Source organism: Bubalus bubalis, chromosome 18, assembly GCF_019923935.1.
Source record: "Bubalus bubalis isolate 160015118507 breed Murrah chromosome 18, NDDB_SH_1, whole genome shotgun sequence".
Taxonomy (NCBI): domain Eukaryota; kingdom Metazoa; phylum Chordata; class Mammalia; order Artiodactyla; family Bovidae; genus Bubalus; species Bubalus bubalis.
Window position 1 is genome coordinate 42,828,725 of NC_059174.1, and position 25,742 is coordinate 42,854,466.

Genomic DNA, 25,742 nt, shown 5'->3' on the forward strand with positions numbered 1-25,742 from the left:
CCATCCCCGTTGGACAGGGAACTCTGAAAGCTGCAGGCTGTGGCCTCACTAAGGTGATAGAAACAACTCTTCTGCTGGCTGAGCGTATGACTTAAGTACTGTCAGTGAAATCCACAATGTCAAGAGTAGTTTATCTGCTGCAGGGGCGTGCTTTGCCCACTGGAGGCTGGATTGAGATTGAAGCAGTAGCTGTCCAGGGACTTCTCACGACCAAAAGTGGACCAAGTGCCATGTAGTCTGGCATTTTTATGACGTTTTAAAATTAACATCTTAATTTTTATAACTGATGTTGAAAAGTGAACTTGACTGAAACATCTGAACTTATTATGCCAAGGGGAACTGAACATGAATTAATGATTAATGATGAGCCTTGGTACTGTTGTTCTAAATGACACTTAACCCACTCCTGTTACTGAATGTGGGAAAAGACACACTCATTACATAGTTACTCAGATAAATGAAGATAAAGGAAAACCACAGGTAGGAAAGATAAGTTACTATTCCTGAGAAATAATAACATACTTTAATTCAATTAAATCATATTAATTTAATGGTGTGAGGTATTTCTCATGCCGGATAGCTAATTCTACTTGTACTTGAGTAAAAGCAAAGTATTCGAGTTTGAATGGTAGAGGTGAGGAGAAGAAAGTGGACCAAAATTTTACAGATAATATTTTTCGAAGGGCTTCCCTGGTGCCTCAGATGGTAAAGAATCTGCCTGCAGTGTGGGAGACGTGGGTTCAGTACCTGGGTCGGGATTTATCTAATGGAAATTATGTAGACATGCAGGGGAAAAAAACGTGTAAGGTGATGACTGAATGTGGGCAGCTTTGCCTATGGTGCTGGCGGGAAGCAGGAGGCCTTGACCTTGGTGTAAGAGGTGGATAGGATGACCCTGAGGGATGGGGTGACCCTGAGGGATGGGATGGGGAGGGAGGTGGGAGTGGGGGTTCAGGATGGGGAACACATGTAAACCCATGGCTGATTCATGTCAATGTATGGCAAAAACCACTACAATATTGTAAAATAATTAGCCTCCAATTAAAATAAATTAATTGATTAAAAAAAAAAAGAGGTGGAGGTGGCAGGAATTGTGAGCCCAGCCCAGAAAGTGAGCACAGGGACAAAGTTGCAGTTTGATGTAATTTTTCTGGCTGGTAAAACTGACCCTTTGTACATTTTTAAGGTTCTAGTAGCAGATTTTTTTTAGTTTATAGTATTTTATTAGTTTCAGGAGTGATTCTGTATTTTTATAGATCATGTTCCATTAAAAGTTATTACAAAATAATGGCTGTAATTTCTTGTGCTATACAAAATATCCTTGTTGCTTATGTATTTTACACATAGTAATTTGTGTCTCATCCTTTACTCCTATTTTGGCCCCACTTCCCTCTCCCGACTAGTAACAACTAGCTTGTTTCCTGTATCTGTGAGTCTGTTTTTCTTTAGTAGCAGATTTTTTAAAAAAAATTTAAACATTCTAGAAACTCCAAAGTATCTATGGTGCCTTAAAAAATTTTTAATGTCTAAAATTTTTTAAAAACATCTTTCTCCAACGTGGTATTTTGAAGTTTCAAATTCCTTGAAAACAGGTTACAAAAGCAATATTTGAGAATAAGCATACACTCTATACCTAGCATCAACAATTGTTAACATTTTTGCAGATTTTTTGTTAACATTTTTACACATATTTGCACATTTCTTTATGCATGCTAAGTCACTTCAGTCATGTCTGACTCTTTGTGACCCTAGGGACTGTAGCCTACCAGGCTCCTCTGTCCATGGGATTCTCTAGGCAAGAATACTGGAGTGGGTTGTCATGTCCTGCTCCAGGGGATCTTTCCACCCAGGGATCAAGCTCACATCTCCTGCGACTCCTGTATTGCAGGCTTTACCACTGAGCCAATGGGGAAGCCCATATTTCTTTATTTTATAGAATTGTTGACTTCTTTTGTTGAACCATTTGAGAATTAGTTGTGAACTCTAAATACTTATGCATGTGTTTCTTAAGAACAGAAGACTTTCTCTTACATAAATTATCATACTTGAGAAATGTAATGTCGATACAATACTGCCTAATACGTAGTCCATACTCAAATTTCTCCAGTTGTTCAGGGAATATGTTTTATAACTTGTTTTCTCTGATCCAGGATCCAATAGAAAATTATACATTACATTTAGTTGTCATGACCTTTTAATCTCCTTTATTTAGGGTTAGTTCTCTGGCTTTTTTGTACCTTTGATGTCATTGAAACAGAATTACTCCTGCTAGGCTTTGCAAAATACCCTTCAAGTTGAATTTGTCTGTCAGTTTCCTCATGATGGTGTTCAGGTTGGACATTTTTAGTAAAAAATACTGCATAGGTGATGCCACATCAGAGGATAAGAAGTTCTTTTTTATCATTAAAAAATCATTACTTTTGAGTAAAAATAATTTAAAAATGTAACTTTTTTATCAGGAAATACTTTAGACATATAAAAAAGCATAGAAACTATTATAAACACCTGGACATCTGCCACCTAGCTTTGCCAAATTTTAACATTTTGCCATATTTGCCTTGTATCTTTTTCACTCATAAAATGTTTTATTATTTTTAATGTAGAGTTCTGTGGTATTTTGAAAAATGCATAGTCATGTAGTCACCACCATGATCAACACAGAGAACAGGTTCTTCACACCCTGAAATTGTCTTGTGCTCCTTTGGATTGTTCCTTTTCCCCACCTCTCGTCCTTGGCAACCACTGATCTGTCTTCTGTCCTTGTTAATTTTGCCTTTTTCAGAATGTCATAAAAATGGGATTGTACACATGGAATCACAATGGTATATAGCCTTTGAGTTCGGCTGCTTTGACTTACCGTAAGGCATTAGAGGCTTATCTACATTGTGGCACTTTTTAGGGTTGAGTAGTATTCTGTTGTGTGGATAAGTGACTGTTTATAGGATCACCAGTTGAAGGCTACTTGAGTTGTTTCTAAATCATGTTTCCATGTGCTTGTTTTTCCCATGCATCTGTCTTTTTTTGTCAAGTATCTGTTCAGATCTGCCCATTCTTCTGACATGGCGGTTTGTTTTCTTATTGACTTTGAAAAGTTCTTTACGTATTCTGGATGAAGTTCTTTGGATATGTGACTTGTAAATATTGCCCCAGTTTGTGGCTTATCTCCTCATTCCTCTAACAATATCTTTCAAAGAGCTTTAAATTTAAAAGAAGGTTTAAATTCAGATTAAGTCCAGTTTATCAATTTTTGCTTATACAGATTGTACTTTTGGTGTTTTATCTAAGAAATCTTTGCTTAACCCACAGTCACAAAGATTTCACCCCATGTATTCCTCAAAAAATTTTTATAGTCTTATATTTTACTTTTAGATAAATGATCCCTTGGAGTTAATTTTTATATACGTTGGGAGGAATGGATCAAGGTTCATTTTTTTTGCATATATGTCTAATTTTTTCAGCATCATTTGTTGAAAAAAACTATCCTTCTTCCATTGAATTGCCTTTGTGCCATTATTGAAAATCAGTTGAGCACATATGTGTGATTCTGTTTCTGTTCTGTTGATTTATATATTTGAATTCTCCAGTACCACACAGTTCTGATTGCTGCAGCTTTATATTAAGCCTCAAAATCAGATAGTGTGAGTGTTCCAACTGTGTTGTTCTTTTTCAGAATTATAGGCACTGTTCTAGTTCCACTGGCCTTTCAATAAGAATTTCAGAAATAGTTCGTTGATTTCTTAACTCATTTTGAGGGGAAATCAGAATCTTAACATTCCATGGATACAGTATATCTGCATTACAGGCCTTCTTTGATTTATTTCATCAGTGTTTTGTACCTTTTAGCTTACAAATTTTGTTCGATTTCTTTCTAGGTAATTCCTGCTTTTTGGTACTGTTGCAAATGGCACTGTTTTTTATATTTAAATTTCCAATTTTTAATGTAGACATACAGTTGTATTTATTATATGACCTTGTACCCCGAAACCTTGTTAAAGTCACATATCAGTTCTAGTGTATTTTCTGTAGGCTCCTTATAATTTTCTCCATATATATTCTTATTGTGAATAGAGATACTTTTCTTTCTTCTTTTCTGATTTTCCTAACAATGTTTATTTTGTAATTACTTATTTTTAGCTGTCCTGGGTCTTCATTGCTCATGGGCTTTTCTCTAGTTGTGGCGAGCAGAGGCTCCTCTAGTTGTGATGTGGTGGCTTCTTTTGTTGAAGAGCATGGACTGTAGAGCGCATGGGCTCAGGAGCTGTGGTACGTGAGCTGAGTTGCTCCACGGGGTGCGGGATCCTCCCGATGAGGGATCAAATCCATGTCGTCTGCACTGGCAGGTGAATTCTTCACCACTGAGCCACCAGGGAAGCCCACATCTTTTTCTTGTCTTACTGTGGGACCTCCAGCACAATGTTACTGAGTAGGCATGGTAAACACATCACTAATAAATTTTTGTTTTGTTTTAATTTTCAGTTCTAGAATTGCTGTTTTCCAAAGGTTTATTTTTTTTAAGTTTTCTTTTCTTTTGTGAGATTCTTCTTTAAATAAAAAAAAAAGGTCTCTACAGCAGTCTTATCTTTTAAGTTTTTGAACATGGTATTATAATAACTGCTTTTAAGTCCCTGCCTATACAACTTCAGGGGCTTCCTAGGTGGCACTAATGGTAAAGAACCAACCTACCAATGCAGGAGATGTAAGAGACGTGGGTTAGATCCCTGGGCTGGAAAGATCCTCTAGAGGAGGGCATGGCAATCAACTCCAGTATTCTTGCCTGGAGAATCCCATGTACAGAGGAGCCTAGAGGGCTACAGTCCATAGGGAGCAAAGAGTCAGACACAACTGAAGCGACTTAGCACACATGCATGCTGTTCACTTCACCATCTGGGCAGTCTTGGGTTCAATTTCTGTTCACTTCACCATCTGGGCAGTCTTGGGTTCAATTTCTGCTGTTTGCTTGGCCTTGCAGCACATGCTCATTTTTTTGCTTCTCTAATATTGTTCATGCTACACTGGGGGTTGTAATAGGGAGCCACTGTATAATCAGTCTTTGGGGGGCTTGGTTTATAGAACTTTGGAGACCTCTTAAGATGAGCTTAAGATGGTGGAGTAGAAGGACATGCTCTCATCTCCTCCTGTGAGAACTCCAAAATTGGAACTCACTGCTGAACAACCATCAACAGGAGAATGTTGGATCCCACCAAAAAAAGATACCCACGTCCAAGGGCAAAGGAGGAGGCCCAACAAGACGTTCAGTTCAGTTCAGGCGCTCAGTTGTGTCCGACTCTTTGCAACCCCATGAATCGCAGCACGCCAGGCCTCCCTGTCCATCACCAACTCCCGGAGTTCACCCAGACTCATGTGCATCGAGTCAGTGATGCCATCCAGCCACCTCATCCTCAGTTGTCCCTTTCTCCTCCTGCCCCAAATTCCTCCCAGCATCAGGGTCTTTTCCAATGAGTCAACTCTTCACATGAGGTGGCCAAAGTATTGGAGTTTCAGCCTCAGCATCAGTCCTTCCAAAGAACACCCAGGACTGGTCTCCTTTAGAATGGACTGGTTGGATCTCCTTGCACCCAAGGGACTTGCAGGAGTCTTCTCCAGCACCACAGTTCAAAAACATCAATTCTTCAGCACTCAGCTTTCTTCACCGTCCAACTCTCACATCCATACATGACCACTGGAAAAACCATAGCCTTGTCTAGATGGACCTTTGTTGGCAAAGTAATATCTCTGCTTTTTAATATGCTATCTAGGTTCGTCATAACTTTGCTTTCAAGGATTAAGCGTTTTTTAATTTCATGGCTGCAATCACCATCCACAGTGATTTTGGAGCCCCTAAAAATAAAGTCTGACACTGTTTCCACTGTTTCCCCATCTATTTCCCATGAAATGATGGGACCGGATGCCATGATCTTAGTTTTCTGAATGTTGAGCTTTAAGCCAACTTTTTCACTCTCCTCTTTCACTTTCATTAAGAGGCTTTTTAGTTCCTCTTCACTTTCTGCCATAAGGGTGGTGTCATTTGCATATCTGAGGTTATTGATATTTCTCCCGGCAATCTTGATTCCAGCTTGTGCTTCTTCCAGCCCAGCATTTCTCATGATGTACTCTGCATATAAGTTAAATAAGCAGGGTGACAATATACAGCCTTGACGTACTCCTTTTCCTATTTGGAACCAGTCTGTTGTTCCATGTCCAGTTCTAACTGTTGCTTCCTGACCTGCATATAGGTTTGTCAAGAGGCAGGTCAGGTGGTCTGGTATTCCCATCTCTCAGGATTTTCCAGTTTATTGTGATCCACACAGTCAAAGCCTTTGGCATAGACAAGAAGTTAGGAGGGGTGAAATCATGTTTAGAATCAAACCCCATACCCACCAGAGATGCTCGGAGGGCTCAAACAAAACCTTGTGTGCACTAGGACCCAGAGACCCCACAGAGACTGAGCCAGACCTACCTTTGAGTGTTTGAGTGTCTCCTGTGGAGGCACAGGTCAGCAGTGACTGCCACGGGGAGAGGGGCTCTGGCTGCAGCAGACCTGGGAGGCACAGCGCGTGGCATAAATCCTCTTAGAGGAGGTTGCCATTAGCTCCACCATAGAGCCCCTCAGCAAATGACCCACAAACTGAAAAACAATTATACCAAAGAAGTTCTTGCACTGTTAGGAAAGTTCTAGGACGCACAACAGATTTCCCAACCTGTGGATCCTTCAAAGGGACTGAGAACCTCCAGGGAATTTGACTTTGAAGGCCAGTTGAATTTGATTACAGAACTACGACATGACTGGGGAAACAGACTCTTGGAGGGCACACACAAAACCTCGTGTGCATCAGGACCCAGGAAAAAGGAGTAATGACCCCACAGGAAACTGAGCCAGACTTGCCTGTGAGTGTCCAGGAGTCTCTGGCGGAGACGTGTGTCGACAGTGGGCTGCTGCCGGGTCAGGGGCACTGAATGCAGCAGTCCTGGGAGCCTCGGCATGCTGGCATAAGTCCTTTTGAAGGAGGTCGCCGTTACAGCCATTACCCCTACATAGTTTGGCCTCAGGCCAAACTAACAGGGAGGGAACACAGCCCCAACCATAAACAGAAAATTGGATTAAAGATTTATAGAGCAGTTCAGTTCACTCGTGTCTGACTCTTTCTGACCCCATGGACTGCAGCACGCCAGGCTTCCCTGTCCATCACCAACTCCCAGAGTTTACTCAGACTCATGTCCATTGAGTTGGTGATGCCATCCAACCATCTCATCTTCTATCATCCCCTTCTCCTCCTGCCTTCAATCTTTCGCAGTATCGGGGTCTTTTCAAATGAGTCAATCGTTGCCTCAGGTGGCCAGAGTATTGGAGTTTCGGCTTCAGCATCAGTCCTTCCAATGAATATTCAAGAGTGTGTCCTTTAGGATGGACTGGTTTGATTTCCTTGCTGTCCAAGGGACTTCTCAAGAGTCTTTTCCAACACCATAGTTCAAAAGCATCCATTATTCAGCACTCAGCTTTCTTTATAGTCCAAGTCTCACATCCATACATGACTACTGGAAAAACCATAGCTTTGACTAGATGGACCTTTGTTGGCAAAGTAATGTCTCTGCTTTTTAATATACTGTCTAGGTTGGTCATAACTTTTCTTCCAAGGAACAAGTGTCTTTTAATTTCATGGCTGCAGTCACCATGTGCAGTGATTTTGGAGCCCAAGCAAATAAAGTCTCTCACTGTTTCCATTGTTTTTCCATCTGTTTGCCGTGAGGTGATGGGACCAGATGCCATGATCTTACTTTTCTGAATGTTGGATTTTAAGCCAAGTTTTTCACTCTCTTCTTTCACTTTCATTGAAAGGCTCTTTAGTTCTTTTTTGCTTTCTGCCATAAGTGTGGTGCCATCTGCATATCTGAGGTTATTGATAGTTCTCCTGGCAGTCTTGATTCCAGCTTGTGCTTCATCCACCCCAGCATTTCTCATGATGTACTCTGCATATAAGTTAAATAAGCAGGGTTACAGTATACGGCCTTGATGGACCCCATTCCTGATTTGGAACCAGTCTGTTGTTTCATGTCCAGTTCTAACTGTTGCTTCCTCACCTGCATACAGATTTCTCAGTGGGCAGGTCAGGTGGTCTGGTATTCCCATCTCTTGAAGAATTTTCCACAGTTTGTGGGATCCACACAGTCAAAGGCTTTGGCATAGTCAATAAAGCAGAAGTAGATGTTTTTCTAGAACTCTCTTGCTTTTTTGATGATCCAGCAGGTTTTGGCAATTTGATCTCTAGCTCCTCTGCCTTTTCTAAATCCAGCTTGAACTCTGGAAGTTCACAGTTCACATACTGTTCAAGCCTTGCTTGGACAATTTTGAGCATTACTTTGCTGGTGTGTGAGATGAGTGCAATTGTGCAGTAGTTTGAACATTCTTTGGCATTACTGAGCATGGCCCCACCCATCAGAGCAAGACCCGGATTCCCCCACAGCCAGTCCCTCCTGTCAGAAAACTTCCACAAGCCTCTTACCCTCTTTCATCAGAGGGCAGACAGAATGAAAACCACAATCACAGAAAACTAACCTAACTGATCACATGGATCACAGCCTTGTCTAACTCAATGAAACTATGAGCCATGCCATGTAGGGCCACCCAGGACAGATGGGTCATGGTGGAGAGTTCTGACAAAACATGGTCCCTGGAAAAGGGAATAGTAAACCACTTTAGTATTCTTGCCTTGAGAACCCCATGAACAGTATGAAAAGGCAAAAAGACATGACACTGAAAGATGAACTCCCCAGGTCAGTAGGTACCCAGTGTGCTACTGCAGGAGTGTGGAGAAACAGCTCCAGAAGGAATGAAGAGGCTGAGCCAAAGCAGAAACAGTGCCCAGTTGTGAATGTGACTGGTGATGGAAGTAAAGTCCGATGCTGTAAAAAACAATATTGCATAGGAACCTGGAATGTTAGGTCCGTGAACCAAGGCAAGTTGGAAATGGTCAAACAGGAGATGGCAAAAGTGAGCATAGACATTTTAGGATCAATGAACTAAAATGGACTAGAATGGGAGAATTTAATTCATATGACCATTATATCTACTGCTGTGGGCAAGAATCCCTTATTAGAAATGGAGGAGCCCTCATAGTCAACAGAAGAGTCCAAAATGCAGTACTCGGATGCAATCTCAAAAATGACAGAATGATCTCTGTTCGTTTCCAAGGCAAACCATTCAATATCACAGTAATCCAAGTCTATGTCCCAACCACTAATGCCAAGGAAGTTGAAGTTGAACAGTTCTCTGATGACCTACAAGACCTTCTAGAACTAACACCAAAAAAAGATGTCGTCTTCATCATAGGGTACTAGAATGCAAAAGTAGGATATCAAGAGATACCTAGAGTAACAGGCAAGTTTGGCCTTGAAGTACAAAATGAAGCAGGGCAAAGGCTAACAGTTTTGCCAAGAGTATGCCCTGGTCATAGCAAACACCCTCTTCCAACAGCACAAGAGACGACTTTACACACGGACCTCACCAGATGGTCAATACTGAAATCAGATTGATTATATTCTTTGCAGCTAAAGATGGAGAAGCTCTATACAGTCAGCAAATACAAGACCGGGAACTGACTGTGGCCGAGATCATGAACTCCTTACTGCCAAATTCAGAGTTAACCTGAAGAAGGTAGGGAAAACTACTAGGCCATTCAGGTAGGACCTTAATCAAATCATTTACGGTTATACAGTGGATGTGACAAATAGATTCAAGGAATTAGATCTAACAGAGTGCCTGAAGAACTATGGATGGAGGTCTGTAACGTGGTACGGGGGTGGTGATCAAAACCATCCCCAAGAAAAAGAAATGCAAAAAGGCAAAATAGTTGTCTGAGGAGGCCTTACTAATAGCTGAGAAAAGAAGAGAAGTGAAAAGCAAAGGAGAAAAGGAAAGATACATCCATCTGAATGCAGAATTCCAAAGAATAGCAAGGAGAGATAAGAAAGCCTTCCTAAATAATCACTGCAAAGGAATAGAGGAAAACAGTAGAATGGGAAATACTAGAAATCTCTTCAAGAAAATTAGAGATACCAAGGGAACATTTCATGCAAAGATGGGCTCAATAAAAGGACAGAAACAGTATGGACCTAATAGAAGCAGGAAGAAGAGGTGGCAAGAGTACACAGAACTATAAAAAAATATCTTAATGACCCAGGTAACCATGATGGTGTGATCACTCAGCTAGAGCCAGACATCCTAGAGTCTGAAGTCAAGTGGGCATTAGGAAGCATCACTGCAATCAAAGCTAGTGGAGGTGATGGAATTCCAGTTGAGCTATTTCAAATCCTAAAAGATGATGCTGTTAAAGTGTTGCGCTCAATACATCAGCTAATTTGGAAAACACAGCAGTGGCCACAGGACTGGAAAAGGTCAGTTTTTTCATTCCAGTCCCGAAGAAAGGCAGTGCCAAAGAATGTTCAAACTACCACGCAGTTGCACTCATCTCACACTGTAGCGAAATAATGCTCAAAATTCTCCAAGCCAGACTTCAACAGTACGTGAACCAAGAACTTCCATGTGTTCAAGCTGGATTCAGAAAAGGCAGAGGAACCAGAGATCAAATTGCCAACATCTGTTGGATCATATTAAAAGCAAGAGAATTACAGAAAAACATCTACTTCTCCATTGACTGTACTAAAAGCCTCTGACTGTGTGGATCACAACAAACTTTGGAAAATTCTTTAAGAGATGGGAATATCAGACCGCCTTACCTGCCTCCTGAGAAACCTGTAGGCAGGTCAAGAAGCAACAGTTAGAACTGCACATGGAGCAACCAACTGGTTCAAAATTGGGTAAGGAATATGTCAAGGCTGTATATTGTCATCCTGTTTATTTAATTTATATGCAGAGTACGTCACGCAAAATGCTGGGCTGCCTAAAGCTCAAGCTGGAATCAAGATTGCCGGGAGAAATATCAATAACTTCAGATATGCAGATGACACCACCCTTATGGCAGAAAGCGAAGAGAACTAAAGAGTCTCTTGATGAAAGTCAAAGAGGAGAGTGAAAAGGCTGGCTTAAAACTCAACATTCAAAAAACGAAGATCATGGCATCCGGTCCCATCACTTCATGGCAAATAGATGGGGAAACAATGAAAACAGTGAGAGACATTATTTTCTTGGGCTCCAAAATCATTGCAGATGGTGACTGTAGCCATGAAATTAAAAGACACTTGCTCCTTGGAAGAAAAGCTATGACAAACCTAGATAGCATATCAAGAAGCAGAGACATTATTTTGCCAACAAAGGTCCATCTAGTCAAAGCTATGGTTTTTTCCAGTGGTCATGTATGGATGTGAGAGTTGGACTCTAAAGAAAGCTGGGCGCCGAAGAATTAATGCTTTTGAACTGTGGTGTTGGAGAAGACTCTTAAGAATCCCTTGGGTTGCAGGGAGATCAAACCATTCAATCCTAAAAGAAATCAGTCCTGAATATTCATTGGAAGGACTGATGCTAAAGCTGAAACTCCAATCCTTTGGCCACCTGAGGCGAAGAACTGACTCATTTGAAAAGACCCTGATGCTGGGAAAGATTGATGGCGGAAGGAAGAGGGGACAACAGAGGATGAGATGGTTGGATGATATCACTGACTCAATGGACATGAGTTTGAGCAAGCTCTGGGAGTTGGTGATGGACAGGGAGGCCTGGCATGCTGCAGTCCATGGGATCACAAAGTCGGGCACTACTGAGCATCTGAACTGACTGACTGCTTTTCCCCTTGATGACAGAGCATGTTGTGTTTGTCCTGAAACATGGTCTTTATTTCTCAGGCCTAACACTGCAGGGGTTCTGTGAGGGAGCCTGAGGTGTTTACTGAGCCTCCTTAACTTGGTAGGACTCCTGCTCCAAACTCCGTTTTCCTGTGATGGATGTCAAAGAGAGCCAACGCTTGTGGTTCTTCACTGACTCAGTTGTGTCTGACTCTTTGCGACCCCATGGACTGCAGCATGCCAGGCTTCCCTGTCCTTCACTGTCTTTTTCTTTTATTTCAATTTCATTTTATTTTCTCTTATTTTTCTTTCTCTCATAATTTCTTTTATTTTTCATCTAATGATGAAAATCTTATTTTTTAATGACACTAATAGATGATATCTATTCTTATCCTCTGAACAGAGAACTCTGACTTTCATTCGTATCCCTTCTACCCCATTCTTGGCTTCCTCTGTAGGTAATAATTTGTATTTTTTTTTATTTGCCACCATTTGTTTCTTTGAAAAATGAGCAGAATGTACATGCATTCATATTTTCTTCTCTTTCTTACAAAAGAGATGGAATACTGAAAACATTGTCTTGAACCTTGCTTTTGTATTTTATTATGAATATTTTCAAAATACTGATCAAAGATGTTGGTCTTTGCTTTTTGAATCACAGTAGACAACTTAAAATTACAAAAAATCAATAGAGTTACTTACATATTATTGGTTACATGTTTTACATTTTTGTGTTTACATCTTTCATCTTTTTTCCCAGTTTTATTGAAGTAGAGTTGACATATCATGTTTTATAAGTTCAAGGTATACAAGGTGATAATTTGATATACATATATATTGAAGGTCTTTTATCTTCTGTCCTAACCCTGTAAGACAGAGGTACTCATCAAGAATTTGTTAAAGCACTTAATGTTGAAACAGTTGCTGTGATTCTGAGGTTTTATAGTTCCACTTCTAAATGATGGATTGTTTTGTTTGTCTTTTGAAATTTTTACAGATTGAAGATCCAGGTTGCTTCTGGGTTGTTATAAAAGGGTGTAGTCCCTTTTTAGATCATGAAGTTGACTATCAAAAACTAAATAGTGCCATGAATGACTTCTATAACAGCATGTGTCAAGATATAGAAATAAAACCACTAAAGTTGGAAGAAGGGCAGGTATGTATCTGAATGTGCTTTGAACACTGTGTCTTGAAATACTACTCAAAATGTAGACTGTTTTGGCAGCTAAGTTGGTGTTTCGGTTGCTTCTAATTACTGTTTGGTATTAGGTTCTTTTGATTGCATAGTCACGAAAAGTAGTAGTTATGTTAGGTTCACATGGGGCAACAGGAGATGGAGTGTCATGTAAACCCAGTCACTGGGGCCATGATCCTGGGGCTGGGAACCAGAGGATTATTCTAGATCCATCACAGGGACCTTAGCAGAGCGAGCTTGGAATTTCCAATCTGGTGCTGCAATGAACATTGGGGTACATGTATCTTTTCAAATTATGGTTTTCTCTGGATATAAGCCCAGCAGTGGGATTGCTGGATCATATGGTAGCTCTATTTTTAGTTTTTAGGGAGCCTCCATACTGTTCTCACGGTGGCTATTACCATGTACATTCCCACCAACAGTGGGAGAGTTCCCTTTTCTCCACACCCTTTCCAGCATTTATTATCTTTAGATTTTTCAGAGATGGCTATTCTGACCAGTGTGAGGTGATATCTTACTGTAGTTTTGATTTGTATCTCTCTAATTATTAGTGGTATTGAGCATCTTTTCATGTGCTTTTTAATCATCTATATATATTCTTTGGAGAAATGTCTATTAAGATCTTCTGCTCACTTTTTGATTGGATTGTTTGTTTGTTTGATATTGAGCTGCATGAGCTGTTTGTATATTTTGGAGATTAATCCCTCATCGGTTGCTTTGTTTGCAAATATTTTCTCCCATTCTAAGGGTCGTCTTCTCATTTTGTTTATGGCTTCCCATAGCTCAGTTGGTAAAGAATCCGCCTGCAATGCAGGAGACCCTGGTTCACCCTGGTCAGGAAGATCTGCTGGAGAAGGGATAGACTTCCCACTCTAGTATTCTTGGGCTTCCTTTGTGGCTCAGCTGGTAAAGAATCTGCCTGCAATATGGGAGACCTGGGTTTGATCCCTGGGTTGGGAAGATCTCCTGGAGAAGAGAAGGGCTACCCACTCCAGTGTTCTGGCCTGGAGAATTCCACAGACTGTATAGTTAATGGGGTTGCAAAGAGTCGGGCACAGTGAGCAACTTTCACTTTTCTTTGCAAAAGCTTTTATGTTTAACTAGGTCTATTTGTTTGTTTTTATTTTTATTACTCAAGGAGGTGTATTTTGAAAGATCTTGCTGTGTTTTATGTCAGAGACTGTTATGCCTGTGTTCTCCTCCAAGAGTTTTATAGTATCTGGTTTTACATTTAGGTCTTTAATCCATTTTGAGTTTGTTTTTGTGTATGGTGTTAGGGAGTGTTTTAATTTCATTCTTTTACATGTAGCTGTCCAGTTTGGCCAACACCACTTATCGAAGAGACTGTCTTTCCTCCATTGTATAGTCTTATTTCCTTTGTCATGGATTAGGTGACTGTAGGTAATGGGTTTGTATCTGAACTCTCCATCCTGTTCCATTGATCTATATTCCTGTTTCTTTCTTTCTTTCTTTGGTGCCAGTACCATACTGTTTTGATGACTGGCTTTGTAGTATAATTTGAAGTCAGGGAGCCTAATTCCTCCAGCTTTATTTTTCTTTCTTGACTTGGCTATTCATGGTCTTTTGTGTTTCCATGCAAATTGTAAAATTTTGTGTTCTAATTCTGTGAAAAATGCCATTGGTAATTTGATAGGGATTGCATTGAATATGTAGTTTGCTTTGGGTAGTGTGGTCATTTTCACAATATTGATTCTTCCAATCCAAGAATGTGGTATATCTCGCCATCTGTTTGTGTCACCTTTGATTTCTTTTATGAGCATCTTATAGTTTTCTGAGTATGACTAGAGAATTTAACGCTCAGGTTTTCCTCTTCCTTTGTAGGTTTGTGTGGTTTATTGTCAGGAACTAAAGTGCTGGTGCAGGGCAGTTATTAAGTCAATCGTGTCTTCAGCAGACCACTACCTCACAGAGTGTTTCCTTGTGGATTTTGCCAGATACATTCCAGTGAAATCCAGAAAGTAAGTACATATTTATTTTGCTTTATGCTCTTTGGGGGGACAAATGTCAGTTTTGAAGGAGAGTGTTAATTTTCAAAGAAAGGGATGAGAGGTCATAAACTGGAATTTTTTAGCTTCAAGAAGAGCAGATTGCAGGTTCCAGTTTTATGAGCAGTGAATGTAAGAGCAGGTGGTTGGGATGAGGATCAGCAGGCGGCTCCGGCCCTCCTTCCACCATCCTTCCTGGAAAGGGCAGGTGCTCTTGGCCAGCCGTTTGCCTGGCCTGGTGTGACCTGTCCCTGCTCAAGTGATGGAGCGGGTCCTTTAGGAAGACCTTGCTTTACTACACAGAGGATGGTTTGCTGGCACGGCTCCAGATTACAGAGAGAAGGACATGTGTCCCTGGTTGTCCCACTTAGCAGAGTGAGGGTGTGACTGTCACAGAGTGACCCTCGCGGATTCCAGGACCACGCGTTGCAGTTCCCTAGAAAACACTCTCAGCAAGTCAGTCTTGGTGTTTTGGTAATTTTTTCATGGTTCCTGCCCCAGTTTCAGCGGATGTCAGTTTAATAAATAATAAATAAGTAAATGTGAGGACTTTTCTTCCCAAAGAGAAAGAACAGTCCCAGCTACAGGAGAGGCGACACCCTGACAGGGAGTCTGCACTAGGAGGCTGCTCCCACACAGGAGGCTGGCAAGTGTTCACAGGAGAGGCGATGCCTATCCGGCTTGTGCTTCTGCACCTTTATAACCATCAGTTCAGTTCAGTTCAGTTGCTCAGTTGAGTCCAACTCTTTGCAATCCCATGGACTACAGCACGCCAGGCTTCCCTGTCCATCACCAACTCCCAGAGCTTACTCAAACTCATGTCCATCGAGTCGGTGATGCCATCCAACCATCTCATCCAGCCATCTCACTTTATAGCCATACTGGTTGTTAAAAATAACATGATAATTAACGGCTTGGGAGATTTCCTATTAGCATTTGGGTTTTTAAATTTAGTTTGATTTTGGCAAGAGAATTGTTTGATTAGAGCAAGGAAGCCTGGAGGGGCGGTTAGTGCCATCACTTTCTCTTAACTGAGACGAGGTGGCCAGGCTACCCACACATGGCCCTGAGAACATGTTGATGTCGAAACTGTATGTGCAAATGCTCTATCGTTTTCATGAAGGAGAATGGAAATAAAAATGTGCAACAACTTACTTATCAAACTGCAGTCCATCAGCTCTTTTGTGCAGAGTTGACAAACAGTGATTCTGAAAACATCTGCTTATTTACAGAAACTGAAAGGTAATTCTGGTTGTGGATCGAAACTGAAATTTTAAAATCTTAAATAAAATTTGCCTCCAGGTTTGTTCATAATTACCCAGTGTTTCTCAGTCTAAGGAGACAGTATTTTTCTAATCTCTCCCTGCCGCCATGCCATGAAATTTTAATGCCAAAGATTACTGAGTATCTTTTAGGTGCTGTATGTATTTATATACTACATGTATTTTTGTGCTTTATACATATAAAAGTAAGGTTTTTTCCCTCTGCCCCCAAAAACCAGTTTTCACCTTGTTGGGCAAATGTCTCCAAGCATTTGCTGTTGGTGGCTGTATTAGAAATAGAATCAGATTTTGTGTGTTTTATGTTAAGTATGTTAATTATATAGGTGGACTTTAAAAAAATATGTTATATATATATTTTTTAATCATGAAACTGTTTTTGTTTCACTGTTAAGCATCCGAGTTGCCATAGAAACTTTTATGCAGCTTCCCTACAGAGCAAAAAAATTCAGACTGTACTGCACAAAACCTGTCACATTGCACATTAACTTCTGTGAAGACAGTGCTGAAATTGTGTAAGTACAGTTTCTAATGTATGATGAATCATTAGTAAAAGTCTTAAATTGAGTGTAGGAAGTTTATGTGAAATCAAGTCTTTATAAGAAGTGCTAAAACGATTTCAAAGGTCTCTTTGTCCTTCAGAAGGGATCTTCTGAATCATCCTGTCAAACCTGGCCATGCAGCCATCTCCAGAGGCTGCAGTGTAGGGGGTTTAGAGTAAGACCTGAGCTCTGTTTTTTGTTTTTTTTTGTTTGTTTGTTTGGTTTTTTTTTACAAAAAGGGCAAGCTAACTGTAAAGAGAAACATGGATACATCGGATCATGGAGCATTAACAAAAAGTCCGGGCATCCTTCTCCAGCCCTGTTTCTTCCCTCCTGCCCTCCCTTCTGGGAAGCCTCTGTGACCTTTTCAGGCACTGAATTGGCAGACCTTTGTTGGTGCTTTTATGCATATTCACATTCACGGAGCTTTTAATGAAAATTAGAATGCACTGTCTTATTGGCGAATTTACCAGCTGGCTTAGTATCTTATTGGTGTGGATCCCAAGGCAGCTGCTAGAGTGATGTTTTCATCAGACCAAGGGAACTACAGGTGATGAGGGCTGGGGCTATGGAGATGGGAGGGTCTCCACAGACCTCACAGAAGCATCGGTAACGGAGGCAGCTTCCAAGCTGAGAGAGAACATAGAACGCAGTACCACCAGGCCATGCAAGCTGAATCAGAACTGTGCTGCTTCCTGCAGCTTTATCCCCCACAAAGCCACAGTGATGGAGGAGGGGGGAAGGCAGAGTGCAAGGGCAGGGGTGGGGGGCGCTGCCCCCAGGACCTCAGGTAGTGCTCATTCAAGGCAGCAAAGATCACAGTCATAACTCTGACACAGCTCTGCCCAGTGCAGGGACCCATCCCATACAAACACTGGCGGTGTGGTCAGATCACGAGATGGGGGGGTGTGAGTGTGAGAGGTACATGTGTACACATGTGCATGCGTGTGTGTATATATCTCTACATCAGTGTACAGTGCAGCATTGTTTGGAAACAACCTAGCTGGCTATCAAGAGAGGAACGGTTAGGGGCAGCTAGTATGCCAATTATATGCCCCCAGGAGAAAGACTGAGAGTAGAAGGGAGTACACATATTGGCTTCAACAAACATTCTTAAGGTAAATTCGCCAATAAGACAGTGCACTCTAATTTTCACCAGTTTAGTTTAAATGAAGTAACTCGGGAGCAGCCCGATGGAAGAGATGCATGGGGCAGGGTCTGGGGAAATGAGCTGCCTTCCCTCCAGTCACACCTGTTCCCCCACATTTCCAAGTGTTCACCAGCCCAAAATCTCCCAACCTAGTCCATTTTCAGTGTTTATGGAGGCTTCATTGCCTAGTCATGATTGATTAAATCATTGGCCTTTGACAGTTGATTCAACCTCCAGTACCTCTCCCCTCCCCAAAGGTCCAGGGAGTGGGATTGAAAGTTGCAACCCTCTAATCACAAGGTTGGTTCCCCTGGCAACCAGCCCTCATCTCTAAGTTACCTAGGCACTTTCTACAGGTCACCTCATTAACATAACAAAAGACACCTTTTATTACTCTCATCACTGAGCTCTGTGCCAGAAACAGTGACAATGACCAAGTTTATATGTCTTACTATAAATCACAGTATCACACAGAGGAAAGGACAAGATGATGCGGAGAGAAGGGACACAGTGAAAGGGAGTCATCAGAGTGAGGAATACCATGAGACAGCAGGGCCTGGGCTCCCCATGGCCACTCTTAGAACTTTGGTTTAACCAACACGTAGGGAGCCCTCGCTTTGCCAGCGTGTGCTGAGCATTCCTCACTCAGGGTCCCTGTTCCGGGGAGCTAGCACCCTGGCTGGGGAGACGGGTGTTGCAGGTAAATGGGACAATAGTGTTGGGATGGATGATGCCGTGGAGGTGGGCACAGTAGCATAGGAAGCCCCACAAAGGGCCCATTCGCAGTGAGTGTCTACACTGGCGGAGCAGTTGGTGGGAGAGAAGCCTACTGCGGGGTGCGGCTGGGGTCATCATCCCAGGCCAGAGCTAGACTCCCCATTTCCTGCATCATATGTTCCGTGTGTAATATCTAAAACATCCAGTGTGTAATTTCAAAGTGATGTTAGCATGACTAGCCTTGGCTTTTATTTCATGAGATTGCCTTTGTTCTCTTCCAGACGGGCCAAGAAGTGGGACAGTGCAGCTATTCAGTACTTCCAGAACATCCTGAAAGGTAAGGCGAGTGCATGACCTCAGCTGCCTGCTTTGAACTGACACCCAAGGGGGTTTCACCTTCTGTTGGGGAAAGGGTTTGAGATGCACTTGCTTCGCTGTTTGACCTCCCCCCTCAGGGAGATTCATAAGTCACATGGAGCTTTTTCCACTCCAAGTATCACAGTGACTCTGTACCCTTGGAATCTGAGGGATGGATGTGGACATCAGTAATTAACAAGTGAAATCAGCAAGGAACTGTGTAGGTGAGGCACCCTTACACGGTGATAATGCCTTTTTCTTAGTCTGTGTAAAAGTGCAGCACTGCAAAATAATTCACATGCATTTCATTGAACCAGCAATGATGAAAAGCCTATTTTTTAGAAGGCAAAGAGTAGTCAGTGGGTACTTACTGTGCGGTCCCCATCCTTGCTAATGAAGATGTATAGAATGTCTCAGCACCTGTTTGGTGTGCTCTCTGTTTAAATCGTTGGCCGTAAATTAGACTCTTCTGTGGCATCTGTCCTAAGCCCTGGCAGTCTGAGCCAAGTAACTGGGCGGCCTCTAGGGTCATGCTGAGGAGTAGTGGGTGTGCAATGGCTGGGCTGCATCCTGATGCCTGTTGGGGCCCTGGCCCCTCTTCTTCACTGCCCTGCTGTCTGGGTGAAGGAGCAGCCAGAGGCATTGTTGCTGGAGAAATGGGAGGTGGGGCACCTCTGGTTTCGTAGTTTGGGCCCTTGTGAGCCCACAGGGCCCCCGAGAGACTCAGACTTGGAGGAGGCAGAGTGTTTGGGTTGGGTACCATTCTGCTACCTCTGAGCAGCCTTCTGAGAGCCTGGTCTCCTCACCTGTAAAGTGGTAACAGCACTATCTCAAAGGCTTGTGGTGAGAGGGAAGTGGAACACATCAGTGGACTGAGCAGCGTGCCTGGCGGTACCCACGCGTGGAGCTGCTCTTCAGGCGTTCAGAGGGTGGAATGACTCGGGCAAGACTCTGGCTGGGCCTGTGGGTTTGGGGATCACTGGAAAAGAAGGGGGGCCCAGAGCTGTGCTCGAGGTGCTGTCACAGGGCGGCCAGAGGAGGATGGGGGCTGAGGGGACAGAGGACACTTGGCAGACTTTGCCTGGAGAGCCTTCACCTTGGCTTGCCTGCTGCCAGACCCCTCCTGAGGGAGGAAGCTCTCGGACATTGTGGCACTGGGTAGTCATGAGTAGTTAACAAATAGTCATAGTCGTTTCACCCATTCTTATTTTTTGGCCATGAGGCATGGCATGCGGGATCTTAGTTCCCCGACCAGGATTCAGACCTGCAGTGGAGGTGCGGAGTCTTAACCACTGGACCCCCAGGAAAGTCCCTCAAGCATACTTTTAACATCATCTTCTTCATGTTTTCATTTATGCTATTTAGCGACTACCCAGGTAGAAGCCAAATTGTGTGCTGTGGAAGAAGATACTTTTGAGGTTTACCTTTATGTAACTCTGAAAAATGAAAAGGTGAGTGAAAGAGTTGTCTTTTTAAAGTATTTTATTATTATTAAAATGCTGTTTTAATAAAACAATGCACACAAGAAAAACAGTGTCATTCACACTTGCCCTTACCTCAGGCTCTTAAAGAGCAGAGGCAGGCTCAGCAGAGAGAACTGACAGTGGCTGCATGAGGTCATAATTGCTAGAAAAATAAATGGGGCCAGCAATTCTTTTCTAGCTGCTAAAGGAAGCACAGGGATGTGTCCGGGGTGTTCTCTTCCTCTCTCTGTTTTAAACTTGTTTTTTTCACACACAGTTTTTAGGAGGCGTGCACGCTGATCCTTTATTGTCAGCACCCTCCCCTGTCTGGATGTACTACAGTGTTCATCCACTCACTTGCTGATGGACTTTTGAGCTGTGGCCTCTGTGGGACAAGTGCAAATGAAACTCCTGTGACGCTTCACGTGCAAGTCTTCCTTGGACCTGTGCTTTCATTTTTCTTGGGTAAATACCCAGGAGTCACCCTTCTGGGTGGTTTTATAAGTGTTAAGAGACTACCAAACTGCTTTCCAGAGTGACCCTTGTACAGTCCCATCAGCAGTGAGTTACACTTCCTCCACATCTTCTCCATTCCTTTCATGGTCATTCTCATTGGTGTGTAGTGGTCTCTCATTGCAGTTTATTTGTGCTTCCCTAATGCACTTTCCTTCTTGGAAAAGGAAATGGCAGCCCACTCCAGTACCCTTGCCTGGAAAATCCCATGGACAGAGGAGCCTGGTATGCTGCAGTCCACGGGGTCGCAGAGTCGGACACGACTGACCGACTTCACTCACTCACTCAATGACGTAGTGGTCTTGAGTGTCTTTTCATATGCTGTTTGCAATCCATATATCTTTAATGAAGTATCCAGATCTTTTACCCATTTATTTTCATTTTCTCCTTTAAAAAAATTTTTTATCCTTTTTTAAAATTGAGGTATAATTGATGTACAACATTATATTAGTTGCCAGTGTACAGCACAATGCCTTGATACTTGTACATATGCATTCACAGGGTCTAGTTAACATCCCTCACCACACAGTGACAGCATTTTTTTTCTTGTTCTCATCACAGGATTTAGCAACTTTCAAATATGAAATACAGTATTGTTAACTATAGCCATCTTGCTGTTCATCATATGCCCGTGACTTATTTATTTTATAATTGAAAGTTTTTACCTTTTGACTCCCTTCTCCCATTTCACCACCTTCTCCCTCTGTGCCCCCGACCCCAGCTCTGGCAATCACCGGTCTGTTCTCTCTCTGTGAGCTTGTTTTGTTTCGTATTTAGATTCCACATAGAAGTGGAGATTATGTAGCTTTTGTCTTTCTCTGACTTATATCATATAGCGTAATGTTCTTAAGGTCAGTATATGTTGTCACAGATGGAAAGATTTCATTCTTTTTGTGGCCAAATAATATCCCATTGTGTATATGTGTATATACACCACGTTTTTTTAATCCATTCATCCACCGATGAGTACTAGATTGTTTCCATAATTTTGGCTGTTGTAAATAACATTGCAGTGAACACCGAGGTGCGTGTGTCTTTTCAAGTTAATGTTTTTGTTTTCTTCAGATAAATACCCAGAAGTGGAATTGCTGGATTGTATGGTAATTCTGTTTTTAATTTCTAAAGGAACCTTGGTACTGTTTTCCGGAGTGACTATGCCAATTTACATTCCTACCAATAGTGCCTAAGGGTTCCTTTTTCTCCACATCCTTGAAACACCTGCCCTGGGTGTTTCTTGTCTTTTTAACAATAGCCATTCTGACAGACGTGAAGTGATACCTCACTATGGTTCTGATTTGCATTTCCCTGGTGATTAGTGATATCGAACATCTGTTCTTGTCCCTGTTGACCATCTGCATGTCTTCTTTGGAAAAATGTCGATTCAGATCCTCTGCCCATTTTTAAATTGGATTATTTGGGAGTTTGTTTGTTACTATTGTTTATGAGTTTTTATGTATTTTGGATATTAACCCCCTATCAGATAATAAGTGACTTAACAGATGTTTCCTCTTATTAAAAATCTTTTTGTTTTATTGGTGCTTTTTTTTGCTCTGAAGAAGCTTTCTGTTTTGATGTATGTAGTTCTGTTGGTTTATTTTCACTTTTGTTGCCTTTGCTTTTGGTGTCAAACTCCAAAAATTATCACCAAGACCAGTGTCAAGGAGCTTATTATTACCTATGTTTTCTTCTATGAGTCTTATGGTTTCAGATCTTATATTCAAGTCTCTAATCCATTTTGAGTTTGTTTGTATATGGTGTGAGTTAATGGCACAGTTTCATTGTTATGCGTGTAGCTATCTAGTTTTCCCAACACAATTTATTGAAGAGACTGTCATTTCTCCATTATATATTCTTAGCTCCTTTTTAGTAATTTTATTGACCATATATATCTGGGTTTATTTCTGGGCTATCTTTCTGTTCCGTTGAACTATGTGTCTGTTTTTATGCCAATGCTGTACTCTTTTAATTGCTATGTTTTGCCCGTTTAAAAATTGGTTTTGTTTTCTTTTAATTGAGTTTTTTGAGAGTTCTTTATGTTTTCTGGATATATGTCCATCCAAAGGTATTATCTAAAAATATTTTCTCCTGTTTTTCTTCTCAAGAAGGTTGGCCAGAAGTGTGTAGTTCACCATTACAAAAGCAGAAGTCACGAGATCAATTTCTGTCAAATTGTATTCTATAAAATAATTTTTCTGAAGATTAAAATTTTCAGTTAAGTTCGGCATGTTTGTTGAACAGTCACGTGACTGTGTTTGTCTTATTCATGAAATGTTTACACAGGTTTGTGTTAACGATGATCTGGTTGCAAAGAACTTCGCTTGTTATGTGTCACCCATGGAGAATAAGAACTTTGATTCTTTGGAGAAGCCAAGATTGAATATAAAGTCAGCATCCTTTTCCAGTAAGCTCAATCCAGCACTTACTCTTTGGCCAATGTTTTTGCAAGGAAAAGATTCTCAAAGGATGGGAAGTGAGTGGATTTCACTTATGTATGTTTCCCTTAAGTTGTCTTATTTATAGAAATCTTAGTGTATTAATATAAATTGTTGTATCGATTTTTCCCCATATGGAGACAGAGACTTTGATTCTGAATTTAATATTTTAAGATTTTAATCCTAGTGAGTTTGTTAGGTTTGAGTTTTGAGGTTCTAAGAGAGCTGTTGTGGTTTGTTTTTATGAGAGCAGAAAAAAAGATTGTTATTAATTTCTTATTAACATGGAGTTATATTTTCACTCTGTGGCTAGGTGGGTAAAGAATCCACCTGTCATGCAAGAGACACAGGAGATGCGGGTTCAATCCCTGGGTCAGGAATATCCCCTGGAGAAGGAAATGGCAAACCACTCCAGTATTCTTTCCTGGAAAATCTCATTGACAGAGGAGCCTGGTGGGCTGCAGTCCATGGTGTCGCAGAGTCTGACTTGACTTAATGACTGAGCGCAAGCACATGTATTTTCAGAAGTCTGTATGTTAGTAGTTTAACGATATTATCAAAACAAGGGTGTTTTTTAGAATTTTGAAAAAGAGCCATTTATTAGCATGAAAATATGAGAAGAGTCAGTCATGGGCAATGGAAACAATGGTAAACATTTCCTCTACACCCGTGTTTCTTAGTCCCCTCACATTGCCCCCCTGCCCTGTGGTAGATGTTCTGTAAATCATACAGCAGAGGTGATTTACAACAAATTCATGTTTGTATTTTGGGTTTTATTTCATGCTTTAATCTTGAAATGTATTCTTTTTATCAGAGTCATGTGGTTTAACTTTTCTAGCAAAGTCTCTCGAGCATCCGTGGCCCCAGGGTGCAGGTGACCTCAGGCCAACCAGTAGGCTCCTGGGTGAGTTTTCCTCTCTTGTTCCATTTCAATATAAAAGAATACTCTTAAATATCTCAGGACTGTAAGAGTTGTTTATAAGGGCTGTGGTAATTCTGTCTCTCTTTTTCCCTTAATTTAATGGAACCGATTTATGCTGTGAAAGAAAGTGAAAAGAAAGTGAAGTCGCTCAGTCATGTCTTGCCTACCTGGTTTCTCTGTCCATGGGATTTTCCAGGCAAGGATACTGGAGTGGGTTCCCATGCCCTCCTCCAGGGGATCTTCCCAACCCAGGGGGTCAAACCCAGGTCTCCCACATTGTAGGCAGATGCTTTACCATCTGAGCCACCAGGGAAGTTTATGCTGTTGCCGCTGCTGCTGCTAAGTCGCTTTAGTCGTATCCGACTCTGTGCGACCCCATAGACGGCAGCCCACCAGGCTCCCCTGTCCCTGGGATTCTCCAGGCAAGAACACTGGAGTGGGTTGCCATTTCCTTCTCCAGTGCATGAAAGTGAAAAGTGAAAGTGAAGTCGCTCAGTCGTGTCCGACTCCCAGCGACCCCATGGAGTGCAGCCTACCAGGCCTCTCCATCCATGGGATTTTCCGGGCAAGAGTACTGGAGTGGGTTGCCATTGCCTTCTCCAATGCTGTAGATGCTGACAAAGATAATTTGCCTCGTAGTCTGTAGGATTTTGCCGAAACATAAAGAACGTAACAGGCACTTGTTTGTGTGTAGGACTGATTTATTCTAGCCCAGACATAGACCAGTGGTTATTATTTGTCATCAGACTATATCTAAAGATCTGATTGGTTTTTATTTTAAGCAATAGGATGCATAAAAATAAGAGAGAGGCATTTATGAAGTCAGAAATATCCCGTCTTTAACTCTGTATCTACAAGTTCTTGAATGAGTTGGAATTACTGGATGAGAGTAAAACTTGCTCGGCTCACCCTCTGTGGTGACTGCTCTGTGCTCACCCCCACACTGGGTGTATGTGTACCTATCAGTACTTCAGAGAGAGCCATAGTAAACCTCTAGTAAACTAAAACTTTACGTGTATGCTCAGTCGTGTCCAACTCTTTTGCAACCCTGTGGATTGTAGCCTGCCAGGCTCCTCTGTCCACAGGATTCTCCAGGCAAGAGTACTGGAGTGGGTTGCCACTTCCTACTCCAGGGGATCTTCTGGACGCAGGAATCAAACCCACATTTCCTGCATTGGCAGGCAGGTTCTTTACCACTAGCGCCTCCTGGGAAGCACCACCTTTGATTCCTACTTATTAAAATTTTACAGTCTTTTCTCTCCCAGTTTTTCAGGTGTGAGGCTGTGTCTTTATTTCTTAAGAAATGAGACTCTACTGTACAAGCGTGTATGTGGCGGTTTTCACCTCTCTCTGGGTTAGCTGCGTCCAGTGTGATGTGGTTTGAGGCTGTGGACTCTGCCATGAGACCGTCCATCTGCCCTCTCCTCTGTGGCAC

The 25,742-nt window shown here is 41.8% G+C and overlaps 1 protein-coding gene across 4 annotated transcripts in view; it reads left to right on the forward strand.

Annotated features, from left to right (window-relative positions):
- TDRD12 (tudor domain containing 12) overlaps positions 1-25,742 on the forward strand; it is a 77,067-nt gene that overhangs the window by 2,373 nt on the left and 48,952 nt on the right. For all 4 annotated transcript variants that reach the window (XM_044932180.2, XM_044932178.2, XM_044932179.2 and 1 more), the window contains exons 2-8: positions 12,728-12,886; positions 14,768-14,904; positions 16,607-16,726; positions 18,902-18,957; positions 20,343-20,428; positions 23,234-23,423; positions 24,200-24,289. In XM_044932180.2, coding sequence (XP_044788115.1) covers positions 12,818-12,886; positions 14,768-14,904; positions 16,607-16,726; positions 18,902-18,957; positions 20,343-20,428; positions 23,234-23,423; positions 24,200-24,289 — 748 coding nt within the window. In that variant the 5' untranslated portion in view covers positions 12,728-12,817. The remainder of the gene's footprint in view (positions 1-12,727; positions 12,887-14,767; positions 14,905-16,606; positions 16,727-18,901; positions 18,958-20,342; positions 20,429-23,233; positions 23,424-24,199; positions 24,290-25,742) is intronic.